Source organism: Gouania willdenowi, chromosome 7 (genome assembly GCF_900634775.1).
Source record: "Gouania willdenowi chromosome 7, fGouWil2.1, whole genome shotgun sequence".
NCBI lineage: Eukaryota > Metazoa > Chordata > Actinopteri > Blenniiformes > Gobiesocidae > Gouania > Gouania willdenowi.
Genome location: NC_041050.1, coordinates 22618495 through 22634348, shown reverse-complemented (window position 1 = coordinate 22634348; position 15854 = coordinate 22618495). Strand labels below are relative to the sequence as shown.

Below are 15854 nucleotides of genomic sequence, written 5' to 3'. Positions count from 1 at the left end.
CTTTGCACTCTGCACTGAACCACCTGGAGCAGCGGCAGAGCTACGTTCGGATGCTCTTTGTGGATTACAGTTCAGCCTTTAACACAATAATTACAGACAGACTCATCACTAAACTGAACACTCTCGGCCTTCCCCCTTTCACATGTGCCTGGATAAATGACTTTTTAACCAACCGACCCCAGAATGTGAGACTTGGCCCCCACCTCTCCTTCACCCGTACGCTGAGCATCGGCTCCCCACAGGGCTGTGTGCTGAGCCCCCTCCTGTACTGCCTCTACAACTACGACTGTAGTTCGGCCCACAATGACAATCTCATCGTCAAGTTTGCCAACGACACTACAGTGGTCGGACTCATTTCTAAGGATGATGAGACGTCCTACAGAGAGGAGGTCCTGAAGTTGGCAGCCTGAACGCCAAAAAAATCAGAGAGATCATTGTGGACTTCAGGAAGCACAGCACAGACCCAGTCCCCCTGTACATCAACGGTGAGTGTGTGGAGTGGGTCCATACCCTCAGATTTCTTGGTGTCCTCATCTCCGCGGATATGTCCTGGTCAGAAAACATCACGGCAGGTACAAACTAAATTCCAACCTGCTGCTGATCTTCTACCGCTCAGCCATCAAGAGCCTGCTGACGTACTGTATCACAGTATGGTATGGCAGCTACACCGCTGCAGACAAGGAGAGGCTCCAGAGAGTTGTAAAGGCAGCACAGAAAATCATTGGCTGCCCTCTCCCCTCCCTGATGGACATTTACACCTCCCGCTGTCTTAACAGACTTAAAACCATCACCAAGACTGCTGCCACCCTGGCTTTGACCTGTTTGACCTGTTGCCCTCAGGGAAGCGCTACAGGCGCATTAAGGCCAGAACAAATAGACTCAAAAACAGCTTTTTTCCAAAAGCAATAACCACTCGGAATTCTCATGTGCGCTGATGTCATATTCATATCCACGGACTCTGCTCAGCCACTTTTTAAAAAAAACAAAACAAAAAAAACATTGATGTGTAATATCATTGAACCGCATATATAGACAATGTGCTATACACCAGACACTGTATATAGCCATGTAGTTTTTTATTTATTTATTCATTTTTTAAATACAAAATCTACATACTGTTCACTTTACCTCCTTTCCTGTACTATTTATTTATGTCCTATGTTATATTGTTTATTTGTTTATCTTATTTCTTGCACTGTAACTGGAGTTGGCTTGTTTTAATCTCATGGTACATGTGTACAATGACAACAAAGGCATTCATCATCATCATCATAAAAATCCCCCCCTCTACCCCAAAAATATGAATTCAAAAATACCTAACTCAGTTATTGTCACTATTTAACTGACACTGTGGTTGATGAGGAACTTTAGGATTTTCTCAAACAGTATGGTTCTATTCAGACTCTTGTTCCTGTAGATCCCACTTGTCGTGAGGTTACCAAGCAGACCATTGTTTAGTACACATTTGGTACATCAGTACAGGCACTATCTAACCTGTTACCACACAAATTTTCACCTAACGATAAGCCTGACAAATTCTACCTGATTGATGCTTTAAGCAACGTTTATACCCCTGATGTTAGCAAGACTGCTACACAGACTTACCTGACCAAACGAAGGCACATTGCAAAACTGACCGGCAGAGACTTTGCTGACGTACTGAGGGAGGAGCTTTCCACTATAAGTAAAGAGGTTGACTGAAATGACAATGATGAGTCAAGTGACCTTGTGGACTAACATTCGCTTCAAGTCCCTGATTCACGTGACTTTTCCAGTCAAGCGCAAGAGTCCCCACAAACTGGTGATTTATTTCCCCAATCGATCCAGCCTCCTGTAGAAAGTGCTTTACAGTGAACACCAAATAAAGCATGTGGCCCTACTTTAAAGCCTTCTGATGTCAACCCACCCGAGCTTCAAAAGGTAATAGTGGAGCATATACTGAGAACTGAAGATATCAATGCACAAATAAACACTTCTTTCAGACTTTGACCCTTTTTCGGGCGTTGTCCACGTTAAAACAACAAAGTGAACTTTGAGAGTTGGCGCTCAAGTGTTGACCTTCTCATAAAAGATACAATGCAATCTGATGTAATCAAATCAAGAAGACTTTTGGAATGTCTTTCTTCACCTGCTGTCGATTTGATAAAGCATTTACCTCCAGATTCATCTCCATTAACATACTTGCAGATTCTTGATTCAGCTTTTGGCACAGTCGAAGATGGAGATGATCTTTTTGCAAAATATTTGAATACCATGCAAAACACCATGCAAAACAACCTTCATCCTACCTCCAAAGGCTTCAAGTAATGTTGAACACAACATTCTCAAGGGGAGGAATCTCTGCTGGAGAACTCAATAAGAAACTTTTGAAGCAGTTTATAAGAGGCTGTTGGGACAACAAATCTACCACTTAAGCAGGGCCGCCCCACCAGCCACGGACTGATAACCAGGCAAACCCAAGCACCCCCAGCCAGGCACCACCACCCCACACCAATGCCGCCAACAGAGCCCCCCCCCTACGGAGGCCACCCCCGATTACCTACGTGCCGACACAAACCGGAGGACAGCGGTCCCGAGGCCATCAGCCCCACCCCGCCCAAGGCAGCGTGGTGCTAAACCAAACTGCGGCTAGTCCCCGGGCAGACGGCAGGAAAGCGCGCCCCGAGATGCCCAACCCAAAGACCCACCTCCGAGACACCCTCGCGCACCCAGCCAGCAGACCAACCACTCCAGACGCAGGTCTGCCAGGCCAAGAGCCACAGGCTCACACACCGACTGAGCACAACTCCAGGGGAGGCCCCAGCACGGACAAGGCCCCATAGCATCCACCTCCCACCCTCCACCCGCCGCACACCGGCCCCCGCGGTCCCCCAAGAGAGCCCTGGAGGGGGCCCGACCTGGCCCACCATGCTAGCGACATCTCTGGCAAAGGTGCGCCCCAGGGAACAAAGCCAAAGCCCCCAGATAGGCGGAGCAACCCACAGCAACACCCAGCGACCCAGAATGCAAGCGCCGACCCCGAGCAGTTCCAGTCCCACTGCTGATCTCAGAACATGAATGTGCTTGAGAAGATACGGCAACAAACACGACCTTTACACTGTGCCTCCTCGTTAGACCGGTAGGCCACACTCAACCCCATTATCTTTCCAAACACAAACTCCACACACCTCGCCAACCGCTGAGTGCTGGTCGACACCAACACAAATGAAAAACAACTAAAAAACACGGACCATTAACTTTACAATCAATCTGTTAATATCTAAATGTAAAATTACACAGTATAGAAAGAAATATAGAACACTTCCACTGAGAGCTTCACATCTTCCCACACACAAACACTCGCACCACCCACTCAGAGAGAGAGACAGAGAAAAACCACATTGCTATTTTTAAAATCTATTCTTCTTGTGTCTACATTGTTCGCTGTCACACTTGCTTTGGTAATGCAAAAACAAACTTGTTTCTCCTACCACAAAAGCTGTTTTGAAAAGAATTGAAAACAAGATTGTACAGTTGGTTATGTTGTAAAAATCTAATGTAAAGACCTTATTGAGATTTGTGTTGCTGATTTACCTCATTTTGATCCCCTGAGATATAGATGACTCTCGAGGAACTTTGAGGAATATCTGGACTTCCTAGTGGGCTATCAGGATCTCTACTGCCAGCAAAAATCTGAAAAGAATGACAGCATTTAATAACTGACAGTGTGCAAGCTGGTAACTTACTTGCTGCCTTACTGCCTGACTTAATTTTTCTAAACTCAAATACCAACATCAGTCAGCAAATTAGCAAAAAGACTTGTTCAAGCTGGCTCAGAAAGGAATGGTCAGCCTTGTTAGAGCCTGATATGTAACATTGACCCGAATCATTATTTAAAAAAATGTAATAGCTAGTCAATAATGTAACAAGATGCTGAGCCCATATATGTATATACTGTATATATATATATATATATATATATATATATATATATATATATATATATATATATATGTCAGAATTCTGGCTGCGCCAGTCAAGAATGGTCACAGAGTTGTTCTGAAGCCACTCCTTTGTTATTTTAGCTGTGTGCTTAGGGTCATTGTCTTGTTGGAAGGTGAATCTACGGCCCAGTCTGAGGTCCTGAGCACTCTGGAAGAGGTTTTCTTCCAGGATATCATCTTTCCTTCAATTGCAACCAGTCGTCCTGTCCCTGCAGCTGAAAAACACCCCAAAAGCATGATACTGCCACCACCATGTTTCACTGTTGGGATTGTATTGGGCATGTGATGAGCAGTTCCTGGTTTTCTCCACACATACAGCTTAGAATTAACACCAAAAATTTCAGTCTTGGTCTCATCAGACCAGAGAATCTTATTTCTCATAGTCTGGGAGTCCATGTGTTTTTTGGCAAACTCTATGCAGGCTTTCATAAGTCTTGCACTGAGGAGAGGCTTCGGTCGGGCCACTATGCCTTAAAGGAGACAAATCGTTCTTTTAAATCCTTCCTTTTTACATATAAATCATACAGTTGTGTTCTATATAAAGCGGAACTGCAATGCTTGGGTCTGAATTCCTCATTATTATAGCTCCACAGGCCCCTTTTCTACCCCTTTTTCTGATGTGCTTCTAAGAGCAACTCGTTTTGGTGCGGTCTCTTTAAATCAAAATGAGACACTTCATACCCCGCCCCCTCTCCAGGTTGCAGAGGTGACACTCGGTTCAACTCCACCCTGTTTGGCCATTTTTGTAGTTTGATAGAAGAGATACGATTGTCTCGCGGTACAGAAAATGTTTATTCACACGTTATTTACAAAATGTCAGCAATGAAAGACTTGTCCATCCAGCCTTACATGTTCAAGCCAGAGTCGGACCCGGCAGAGCGAGATGAAAATGAAGATGATGAACCTGCAAAACCCTAACAAGTGAGCTAACACAAGCACCGACGCTAGCGCCAAGCTAACGTCACAAAATGCATTTTAATACAGTCTTTTTGGAGACAAAAACGGCAAAATGAAATGACTAATGAAAAGTTTAGACTTAAATTAAATCATGTAGGCCATATCATCAAGGATCTAAAATGAGCACACAGCGCTAACATATGAAGACGGTGCAACTGCTAATGCTAACAAAACAATGACAGGGACATCTTATCATCACACTTTTTAGCGTTATTTACAGCTTACCGAAGTGCTCTGTTCGTCGTCTCCAAAGATAGAAGGAATTGAACCCTCAATCAGACAAAGTCTTTCGGCAAATCCTTCTTTATACTGGTGAAGCAGTCATCCTTGAAGTGCTTCGCGCACAAAAGTTAACTTACCCACAGATGTGGGTACATTTCCGTAAAAAATAAAACTCAACCAGGCACTTCGAAAAGGTTCTGATGCTGGGAGATGGTGTAATGAAGCGTGTGAGTTACTACATCCAACAACCAAACATTTTGACTTATCCTCTCGTAACTTCGGCATCCTTGAGCTTGGACTACAAAATAAAAGCGAGAAATAAAAATGGCGGATTGCTCGAAGTGTTGGGCCTGGAGTCGATGTCCTAATTTGGCAGTTTCGCTGCAAATACTGTGAAGTTATTGTTCAAAAAACGTAATAGAGAATCGAAAAATCGAAACAGATTGAAAAATATGACCAAAACAGAATATAAAGATATCAACGGAGCACCTGAAGAGACTAATTTGAACTTTTCTGTACTTCTAAACACTCTAAATATACAACAAAATGCATTTAAGGGCTAAAAAAGTTGATTTAACATGATATGTCCCCTTTAAAGGGCTACAATGATAGTTGACTTTGTGGAACTTTCTCCCATCTCCCTACCTCATCTCTGGAGCTCAGCCACAGTGATCTTTGGGTTCTTCTTTACCTCTCTCACCAAGGCTCTTCTCCCACGACTGCTCAGTTTGGCTGGACGGCCAGGTCTATGAAGAGTTCTGGTCATCCCAAACTTCTTCCATTTAAGGATTATGGAGGCCACTGTGCTCTTAGGAACCTTGAGTGCTGCAGAAATTATTTTGTAACCTTGGCCACAATTCTGAGCTCCTTGGGCAGTTCCTTCGACCTCATGATTCTCATTTGCTCTGACATGCACTGTGAGCTGTAAGGTCTTATATAGACAGATGTGTGCCTTTCCTAATCAAGTCCAGTCAGTTTAATTATACATAGCTGGACTCCAATGAAGGAGCAGAACCACCTCAAGGAGGATCAGAAGAAATGGACAGCATGTGAGTAAAATATGAGTGTCACAGCAAAGGGTTTGAATACTTACAACCATGTGATATTTCAGTTTTTTTTATTCAATAATTTTGCAAAAAAATCTACATTTCTGTTTTTTTCTGTCAAGATGGGGTGCTGAGTGTAGATTAATGAGAAATAAAATGAACTTTTTTGATTTTAGCAAATGGCTGCAATGAAACAAAGAGTGAAAAATTTAAAAGGGTTTCCGTACCCACTGTATAATAAATGAATCACACCCATCAATCACAGTGCTGTAAATTACAAAATAAAGTACTGTAATAACATCAAGCAATCACTTATATTAGTAGTATCCCCACATTCTCTACCACAAAAGTGGTCTACTGTCCACTACAGTCATTTATCCACTGACTTTGTTCATTTGTCACTCTTGGACATATTCATTTTGGTTCTGAACCCTGTCATCTTGTCCACTCCTTTCTCGTGTAGAGTCCGAACGACCGCTGTTCATGCTAGCTGCTGCCTGCTACATAGTTAGCATTGAGGTGGGAGAGCTCCACTGGAAGGCTGGAGGAGGAAGAACTCTGGTGATCCACAAACTCTTTCTTGCAGAATTTTCACACAACTGGGCTTTAGTTTTCCATCTGGTGTGTTTTTTTGTTTTTTTGAACTAAAATTAACGTGCACAAGACTTCTTCTCAGGTTCAACGTTGTAGCCGGTGCATCAGTATTATGGGTATACTGGAAGCGTGTGCAAGGAGAAAGGTTCTGGGCTGTTTGTGTATGACGACGCTGGGGCTGCATATTTGGGCCTATAAGTTCAACAACATGCGCAACCTGCACAACATCCATTCTCAGTCTGATACCTGGTCGCAAACCACACCCACCATCGAGCCAAAAACCTGCAAATACAGACCGATAACACGATCCCAGGCTCGCGCTGATTCCAACTCTGACCTCGACATGCCTTCCTTCTCCATGCTAATGACTGAATATCCAGGTGCAACTGACAATGTGCTGGTCTACAGACCTGAGATGCTTGCAGCAGCAATGGGTGAGTTTCCTCCCATCTCAAGTGGAGAAGCCCTGACCTCCTTGTGCAAAGTCTGGCGTCCTACGGGAGGAGAAATAGACTGACTACTCAAAACTATCCTGTCTTCCACAGAATATGCCCAGATTCAAACTTCCATCGAACTACCCCATATCGACGGTCTGCGACAGACTGATTTGGTGTGGAACCCCAATGGGGATTGGGAGAAGCACGTCATGGCCACCGCCGCACTCATCACTCAGACATTCACCGTACACGTGGATATGGGACACATCCAGGTGTGCAAGCAGAAACCTGGAGAATTCGTCGAAGACTCCAGCCGGAGATTGACTGCGTGCGTCGACGCCTTTAGTCATGTCAAGCCACAGCAGGGCTTTGGGTCAGCCGACGACTCATCCTATGAGGCTTCTTTGTGTCTGGACTCCGCCCATCCCTTCGCCTTGAGGTGAGAGAGCTCCACTTGAAGGCTAGAGGAGGAAGAACTCTGGTGATCCACAAACTCTTTCTTGCACAATTTGCAAACAACTGGGCTTTAGTTTTCCATCCGGTGTTTTTTGTGGGTTTTTTGTAACTAAAATTAACATGCACAAGACTTCTTCTCAGGTTCACCATTCTAGCTGGTGCATCAGTATCATGGGTACAGTATACTGGAAGCGTGTGCAAGGAGAAAGGCTCTGGGCTGTTTGGGGAGCAAAAAAGAAGCGATTTACTGCGTAAATGTTTTTAGTGCGTTAATTTTACCTGTAATTAATAGACCTTTTTCACACTTCCGCAATTTAAACCGGAAGTGGTGTGCAACAACTTCCTGTGGCTATAGCTTTAGCATTAGACAGTGACAAAAATGGCTCAGTCTGGATGTGGTTGCTCTTGTTCTGTTCCTGGTTGCTCTTTTGGGGCAAGAAAACAGCCAAACCTGTCTTACTACTGTGGTGGCAAAACTAATAAATCATATTTACTCGTATATCTTACTCATTGAATGTATGCTTACTCATAAGATGTAAGTTTCTATCCTCTCTTTGTCTTTCTTTTCTTGAAGGTCAGATGCGCTCACATGCCTCTCACTTCCATAAACACAGATAGCCAACTGCTATCCCAAGGCTATTGCACACACACACACACGCACACACACACACACGCCATACACACAAACACATACACACTATATACACACATATACACACACACACGCATGTGAATATCATATGCGATACCGGTGGCGTCAAACTCATGGAAGCATTCTGATAGCATTCTTTTTTCCTTCTTGGGTGGGGTTCGGAAGATCTGTAAAAGTGTATTGTGCAGAAACTTTCAGTCAGTCCTGTTGCTCCATCCCGGCCGGGAGGAGACCCTTTGATCCTTTTTTATTTAGTTTAGAATAAATAATTTTTTATTAGTTCATTACTGTTTAAGTCTGGTTCTCATCATTCTTCAACACAGAGCATTCACAACAAGTTCAAGACGAGGTAACCGTAAAATAGGCCCGGACGCCACGCTTTTCCGACTGACCCAGACCAAAGGAGACAGTGGATCTAAGCAGGGAGGGATGAGGGTCGGGAATCTGTATTCTACACTACACCGGCACTTCACTCAGAAGGATTTTGTTAGCGGTTCCAGTCACCATCAGCTGCCTTATAAGTAGAGCTGTTCCATGTTTCCTTCCATGGAATAATTTTATCGCACCACCTTAGAAAGAGTCTGCCTTCAAGAGGGATCATAAACGGCAGCTTGTCCTCTCACAACAAGCTAGCCAGGCTGAAGCTGCTACGGCACATCCACCCACAGGTAAATAAGAATGTATCGAATGTTAAAATATAATTTAAAAGTCTATAACAAGCCTGTCTTTAAACATTCAGAATATTTTAGCAGACTAAATTAGGTTTCTTTATTACAATGTTTATACTTCATATGTTGTAGATAGCGGTAAGTTCACGAAGCTACTTCTTTTCTTACCTTGATAGCTGTAGATTTATTCTTCATGGAAGGACTTATCAAGTTTATTTGTTTGGGTATTCCCCGCAGCGATTGCTTTTGTATCAGCAAACAAAAAAACTGTCAAGTTGAGCAATGCTGTTGAAAAAACAAGAGCCATTTTCCCTTAGACACACAATAACAGGAAGTTTTATATATATATATATATATATATATATATATATATATATATATATATATATATATATAATAAAATTACACTATTAGGGGAAAAATGTTTTGCCTGCCCCATAATGCAACAACGTGTTACATTTAGACAAAACAATTTAAATTTCTGGCTGGACACTTTTGTTACATTATTTACCAGTTATTACATTTCAGGTTTTTTTTTAATAACAATTTGTGTCTTGTTACATTTCAGGTCGTTGTTACATATCAGGCTCTAACATGCCTAGCTCGTGGAGATGGGAATTTTAACAGCAAATAAAGAAGCACAAACCTCTTCATCATCCTCTGTGAGGTGAACCCATTTATGCAGCAGAGCCACCAGTGTGTAGTAGAGCAGCAGGAGAACCAGAGGGTTGATGAAGTCCGGCCAGGTGACATGTGGGTGCATCCCCAGACGGTGGCGGTCCGAGCTGTTGGTACTGATCACACCTGTCATACCAAACAACCTGAGAAGAAAGATATAATGTATTTACACCACCAGATAAGACAAAGATCCAATAAAAAAAGAACAATGTGAGATTTAATAAACGATATAAATACATATATGTATGACATATATTTACCGACAGGTTTGCGTTTGTGATTGGTCATAAAAATAAGAATTTGTTGATAACTTTTATCTTTAGTTAATTAAACTTTTATCTTTAGTCAATTAAAGAAAGAATCTCAAGAAAGAAAGCATTACATTTTAAAGGCATTGTGGGGAAATCACCATGTTAGGGTGAGAATGAACTCAGTTTAATGTAATGCAGGAGTTAATGCATGTTAACAAGGTCTATCCGTATATGTACCCATGGCCATGCCTTAATTATGTAAGGTATTATTGTTTGAATCAAGAAACTGAAAACTAAATCTGTCTGTCTTGGTACAGAGCATATTTCCTAACCTCCTGCTGTATGTGATAATAGATATGAAATAGATTATTTCTTTCTCGTTCCTTATAATGTTATGAATAACCCAGCTGATTGTCTATTTATATATTACTTTAACTGTTAGCATGATTACGTCAAAAGCACAACACAGATTTTACCAAAAGAAAGACCTTACACCATGTAATTTGAAAAATGCTTTCTTTTACTTTTATTTAAAGCCTTCTTTGCATTTTTACCTTTAATTACCAAATTCTTATTTTTCTTATTCCTCCTAACAATCTTTGACCTGCTTTTATTTCATACCATTCAAATGTCAAAATGATCTGCTGCTTAGTGACAATGTAACTCTTTTAGTTTTATTGTTACTTAAAGATTCATGCTTTTACTTTAAACTGTTATATCTCTGTCAATTTTTAACTCATTAACACAATTCTACCACTAAAATGTTGTCCACTTTCTATTCTACAATGTTATGCACTTTATACATGTTGCACTCTGACAAAATACATTTTTGAAGTGGCCCTGTTTGTCATGCCTTAAAGTGCTTGATTAGAGTTTGCTGAGGAACCTTTACAAAAAAACTGCTGTTACAGGTTTAATCCTAAAGCTATAGGCACACTTTTAGATTAAAATGTTGCTACTATCTTCCTCTCTCTTGAACATATACTATTAGTGGGAATACTTAGGATTCACCACTTGCTTTGCTTCCACAAGTAGGACTTTAACCCTATGATTTACATAGGCAGCTTTAGCTCAGTACAGGGCTGGGGTCAATTACATTTTTCAATTACAATTCCATCTCCATATATCCATGTTCAATTACAAATCAATTACGATTTCGGAGACGAGCATTTTTTAAGCAAAATGAGGCAAATCACAATTACATTCTGAGTTACTAAAGTTCAATTACAATTCATCACTATTGCTTAGCCTTTATTAAATACCCACACATTACGTAACCTTCCTGTTGTTCTGTTATCATCTTTTATGATAACAAGTCAGTTTTGACTCATGTCTTATTGGCGCATCGGGCAGGATTAATAAATAAGACTCAATGGCCAACACGAAGGCCATTAGGGTAACTGCAGCCAAGTCGGGTGAGCGCATGAACTCTTCACCGCAGTACAGCTGATACTGTGACACAGTTTTTTATTTAGGGGCCTATTCTCCCATCTGGACTGAAGCACTTTTTATATGCGTCTGCAGTTATGCACTTTTCTCTTGCGCGTATTCTCCGGTCCAGGTTCCTGACTGTGCGTAAGTAAACCAAAAGCGCGTAGTCTCTCAATGAAGGCGGTCTGAAGCAAAGGAGGCGGACTGGTCCATGATGTCATTATTTTGGGGCTGTGTAGAAATCCCAGAACATAGAGTTTTCCCCAACGCTTGTAAATGTCATTGAAATCCGTGAAAATGAAAAAGCACACATTTATTTAGAAACGCTTTTGTTGATAAACAATGTAGCAGGCTGATTTGATTATTGCACTGTGAGGCTCAGCCGCATTCTTCTGTTCGAGTCACAGTTAAAAACTCTCTTTTTTCCCTCCGATACTAACGACAGATTAACGTTGGTTGTGTGGAAAGCCTGATTTTATTAACTTCTTCCATTCCTGAATTCAGGAATGTTCAGCGCATCATTATCATCCATCATCAATACAGTACCTACTCTAAAGCGTGACTGAGTGTGATGCGCTGGAGGTTTGAGGAAATAATCCTGCAGTTTGTCCTGCTTTAATACATTTGAGACTGAGATGTTTGCAGTGAAACAGAACCAGTGGCTTCCTACATAAATAAATATATAAATTGTTCAAAGCTTTATGGAGCTGATGTGAGCGAGTCCGAACTGAAGCTGAACCTCATTTAAATATGTGTGGGCACAGCCATTGCATGGACTGTGAACTGTGCAACCGCACAGGGCCTCACGCTACTCGGGGGCCTTGTGCCTGCAATCCTGCTGTTTTTAAAAAAAAAATGTCTTTTTTAATTTATATTTTTTTATTGTAAATGGTAAATAAATGGTAAATGGACTTGATTTTATATAGCGCTTTATCACCACACTGAAGCAGTCTCAAAGCGCTTTACATATCAGCTCATTCACCCATTCACTCTCACATTCACACACCAGTGGGACAGGACTGCCATGCAAGGCACTAGTCGACCACTGGGAGCAACTTAGGGTTCAGTGTCTTGCTCAAGGACACTTCGACACATAGTCAGGTACTGGGATCGAACGCCAAACCTCTCAATCAGTAGACGACCCACTACCACCTGAGCCACGGTTGCCCATAAATAAATACATTCGTTATATAGTATTCTGTCTGTCTCTGTAAACACAAAAAAAAAAAAAAAAAAAAAAATATATAAAAAAAAAAAAAAAATATATATATATATATATATATATATATATATATATATATATATATATATATATATATATATATATATATATATATATAGAGAGAGAGAGAGAGAGAGAGCGAGAGAAATAAATAAAACAAATTTAACAGGTTTTTCATTGTTTTTGGTCATTACACAGCTTCTCACTGAAGAAGGAAGAGGTAGGAATGCTAATTTGTCTGGTGCAAAAGAACACGACCAATTTTTGTAAGCACAAATTGGGTTTTGAGAAAAAGGAAAAAATTGAAGAGAAGAAAGAATTTCATAAGTCGCTGTGGGGATCACTAGATAAATTTATCAGCACTGTGGTGGCTGAGCAGATGCCCAAAGCTTGCGGGTCTGAGTATGCTAATGTGGTGGCAACAGCTAGCATCACCCACACCGACACTGTGGCAGAGCCTAGCAGGCTGCAGCACGACGGGAACGTGAACACTGAGGATGACGATGAAGTCCAAGGTGAGGGATAAGGAAAATAAGTAGCTGTAGTTGATACAGTATTTTATGAGTCTTGTGCCATTTTGACACTGATCCAATTCAGTTGAGCTGGATCAAACAATCAACTCTCTATTTTTTCTATTACAATTTATCAGAATTTGCCCTGGAGGAGGAGGTCCAGCTAAGACCTGATGAAGATTATTTCTCCAACAGTGAAGTATTGTTGCCCCTTGTGGACCAGATGCACAGGCTATTGGCCTGTGCATCTGGATATCAAATAGTGGATTTACTTGTGGAAAAATGACCGGTCAAGGTCTCAGACTTTGATTTCCCCATGAATCAAGAAAAGATACACTTTTTGATGACTTCTATGTAAGAAAGTTACCCAGTGGAGAAAAAGCTCACAGAGTCTGGCTTTTTTATTCAAAGAAAGCAAATTCTGTATTTTGTTTTTGTTGCAAATTTTTTTTTGAAACAACACAAAACGTCCTCTGATCATATCACTCGTGCCACAAAATGGATGGAGACAAAACACAGGTTAGATACACACACAGCTATAGACGAGTCACATCAGAAAGAGATGAACAGAGAAACAGCATACTGGCACCACTTTTTAACATACATTTTAGCGGCTGTGCAGTATTTGAGTATAATTTGGCATTTCGAGCAAAAAATTCAAAGCTTTATGAAGAACAATAGTAACTTTTCGGGAGTAATAGAAATGATTGCCAAATGTGATCCCACTATGCAAGAACATGTCAGATGCATAAGAAATAAGGAAACTCATGCACATTATCCAGGACCTCAGATCCAAAATGAGTTAATTTCTCTTATGGCCACAAACGTCAAAAACTCTATTGTGAATGACACAACGCAGGCAAAATATTTCTCTGTGCTTCTTGATTTGCACACCGGATATAAGCCAACAGGAGCAAATATTGCTTATTCTTTGCTTTGTTAATATGACTTCATTAGAAGTGAATATAGAAGAACCTTTCATTGACTTCATCCCAGTGAACGACCAAACAGGAAAAGGACTATCAAATGCGCTCTTGGCGGAACTAAAGTCCCTTTGACGAAGCATAAATGACTGACGGGGCCAAGGATATTATAACGGGGTGAGTATGAAAGGACAAAATCAGGGTGTCCAAGCCCATATTCTGCATCTCAATCCACAGGCTTACTTCAAGCCATGCGCTTGCCACAGCCAGAAATTAACACTGGAAGACATGGGCAAAATGCTGTCCAAAAGCAATGTAATTTTTTGGTATTGTACAATGACTTAAATGGTGGGAAATACTCAAAGCAACAGTCCCGGATCTCATGGTTAAACCTCTGTCTGAAACAAGGTGGGAATATCGGGTAGAGTGTAAAAGCAATATGCTATTAAACAAGTGATATTAAGGATGCTTTGCTCCTAGTGTCAGAGTACTATAATGACCTCAAAAAAGCCAATTTGCTCACTAATCAATCAATCAATCAATATTTTATTTGTATAGCGCCAAATCATAACCAATGGTATCTCAAGACACTTTACAGTAGAGCAGTCTTAACGACGGACTCTTCATTTTATGGATACACACATATGCATATATACGTATATACACATACATATGTATCCCACACCCAACATGAATTCATCATGGCGGCAAGGAAAACCTTCTGTTAAGCAGCAGGAACCTTGTGTGGATCCCATTCCTATGATGAACAGCATCCACGTTATGCTGTGTTGGGTGTGTGCAGAAGAAAGGGTGGAGACAGAGTTGTTGAGACTTTGTAACTCCACACTGAGGATCCCACGGACCTGCAAGACAAAAGCCAGAAGGAGTACAGGAGCAAACACACAAGGGAAGAAGCAGACATAGAGGGAGTGTTTGAAAGAGGAATGGGACCCTCTCCGGTCTCTCTCTAACCTAAATGACCTCTCTCTTAACGCCCTCTCCAACCTCTCTCCAACCGAGCATGCCAGAACCCCCCACTGGCAGTCTATGCCTATTGCATCTTAGCTATGAGCTATGAGCTGGTTCCTAACTAAAAGCTTTACCAAAGAGGAATGTTTTGAGCCTAACCTTAAAGGTAGAGAGGGTGTCTGCCCCCCGAATCGTGGTTGGTAGATGGTTCCAAAGAAGTGGGGCCTGATAACTGAAAGCTCTTCCTCCTATACTACTTTTAGAGACAAATGGAACAATGAGTAGTCCAGTATTTTGAGAGCGTAGTGTTCTTTGGGGATTGTATGGCACTACAAGCTCCTTGAGATAGACTGGTGCCTGTCCATTTAGGGCTTTATAAGTGAGAAGAAGAATCTTGAATTCTATTCTATATTTTATGGGAAGCCAATGCAGAGAGGCTAATACAGGAGTAACGTGATCTCTTCTCCTAGCTTTAGTCAGTACACGTGATGCAGCATTTTGAACCAGCTGAAGTGTCTTAAGCGACTTGCTCGGGCAGCCTGCTAAAAGAGAATTACAATAATCCAGTCTAGAAGTAACAAAAGCATGGACTAGTTTTTCGGCGTCGCCCTGAGACAGGATAGATCTGATTTTAGCAATGTTACGGAGATGAAAGAAGGCAGTTCTTGAAGTTTGTTTTATGTGAGAGTTGAAGGATAAATCCTGATCAAATAGAACCCCAAGGTTTCTAACAGTTGTGCTTCGTGCCAGAGTAATGCCATCTAGGGCAGTTAGGCTAGCATAGGTTTCTCTAAGGTGTCGTGGGCCCAGTACAATGACCTCAGTCTTGTCTGAGTTAAGAAGAAGAAAATTT

General features: G+C 41.4%; 1 protein-coding gene across 1 annotated transcript in view; it reads right to left on the bottom strand.

Moving 5' to 3' along the window:
* LOC114466762 (piezo-type mechanosensitive ion channel component 2) overlaps nt 1–15854 on the bottom strand; it is a 216453-nt gene that overhangs the window by 170022 nt on the left and 30577 nt on the right. Inside the window, 2 exon segments of the mRNA XM_028452478.1 lie at nt 3574–3672; nt 9662–9836. Coding sequence (XP_028308279.1) covers nt 3574–3672; nt 9662–9836 — 274 coding nt within the window.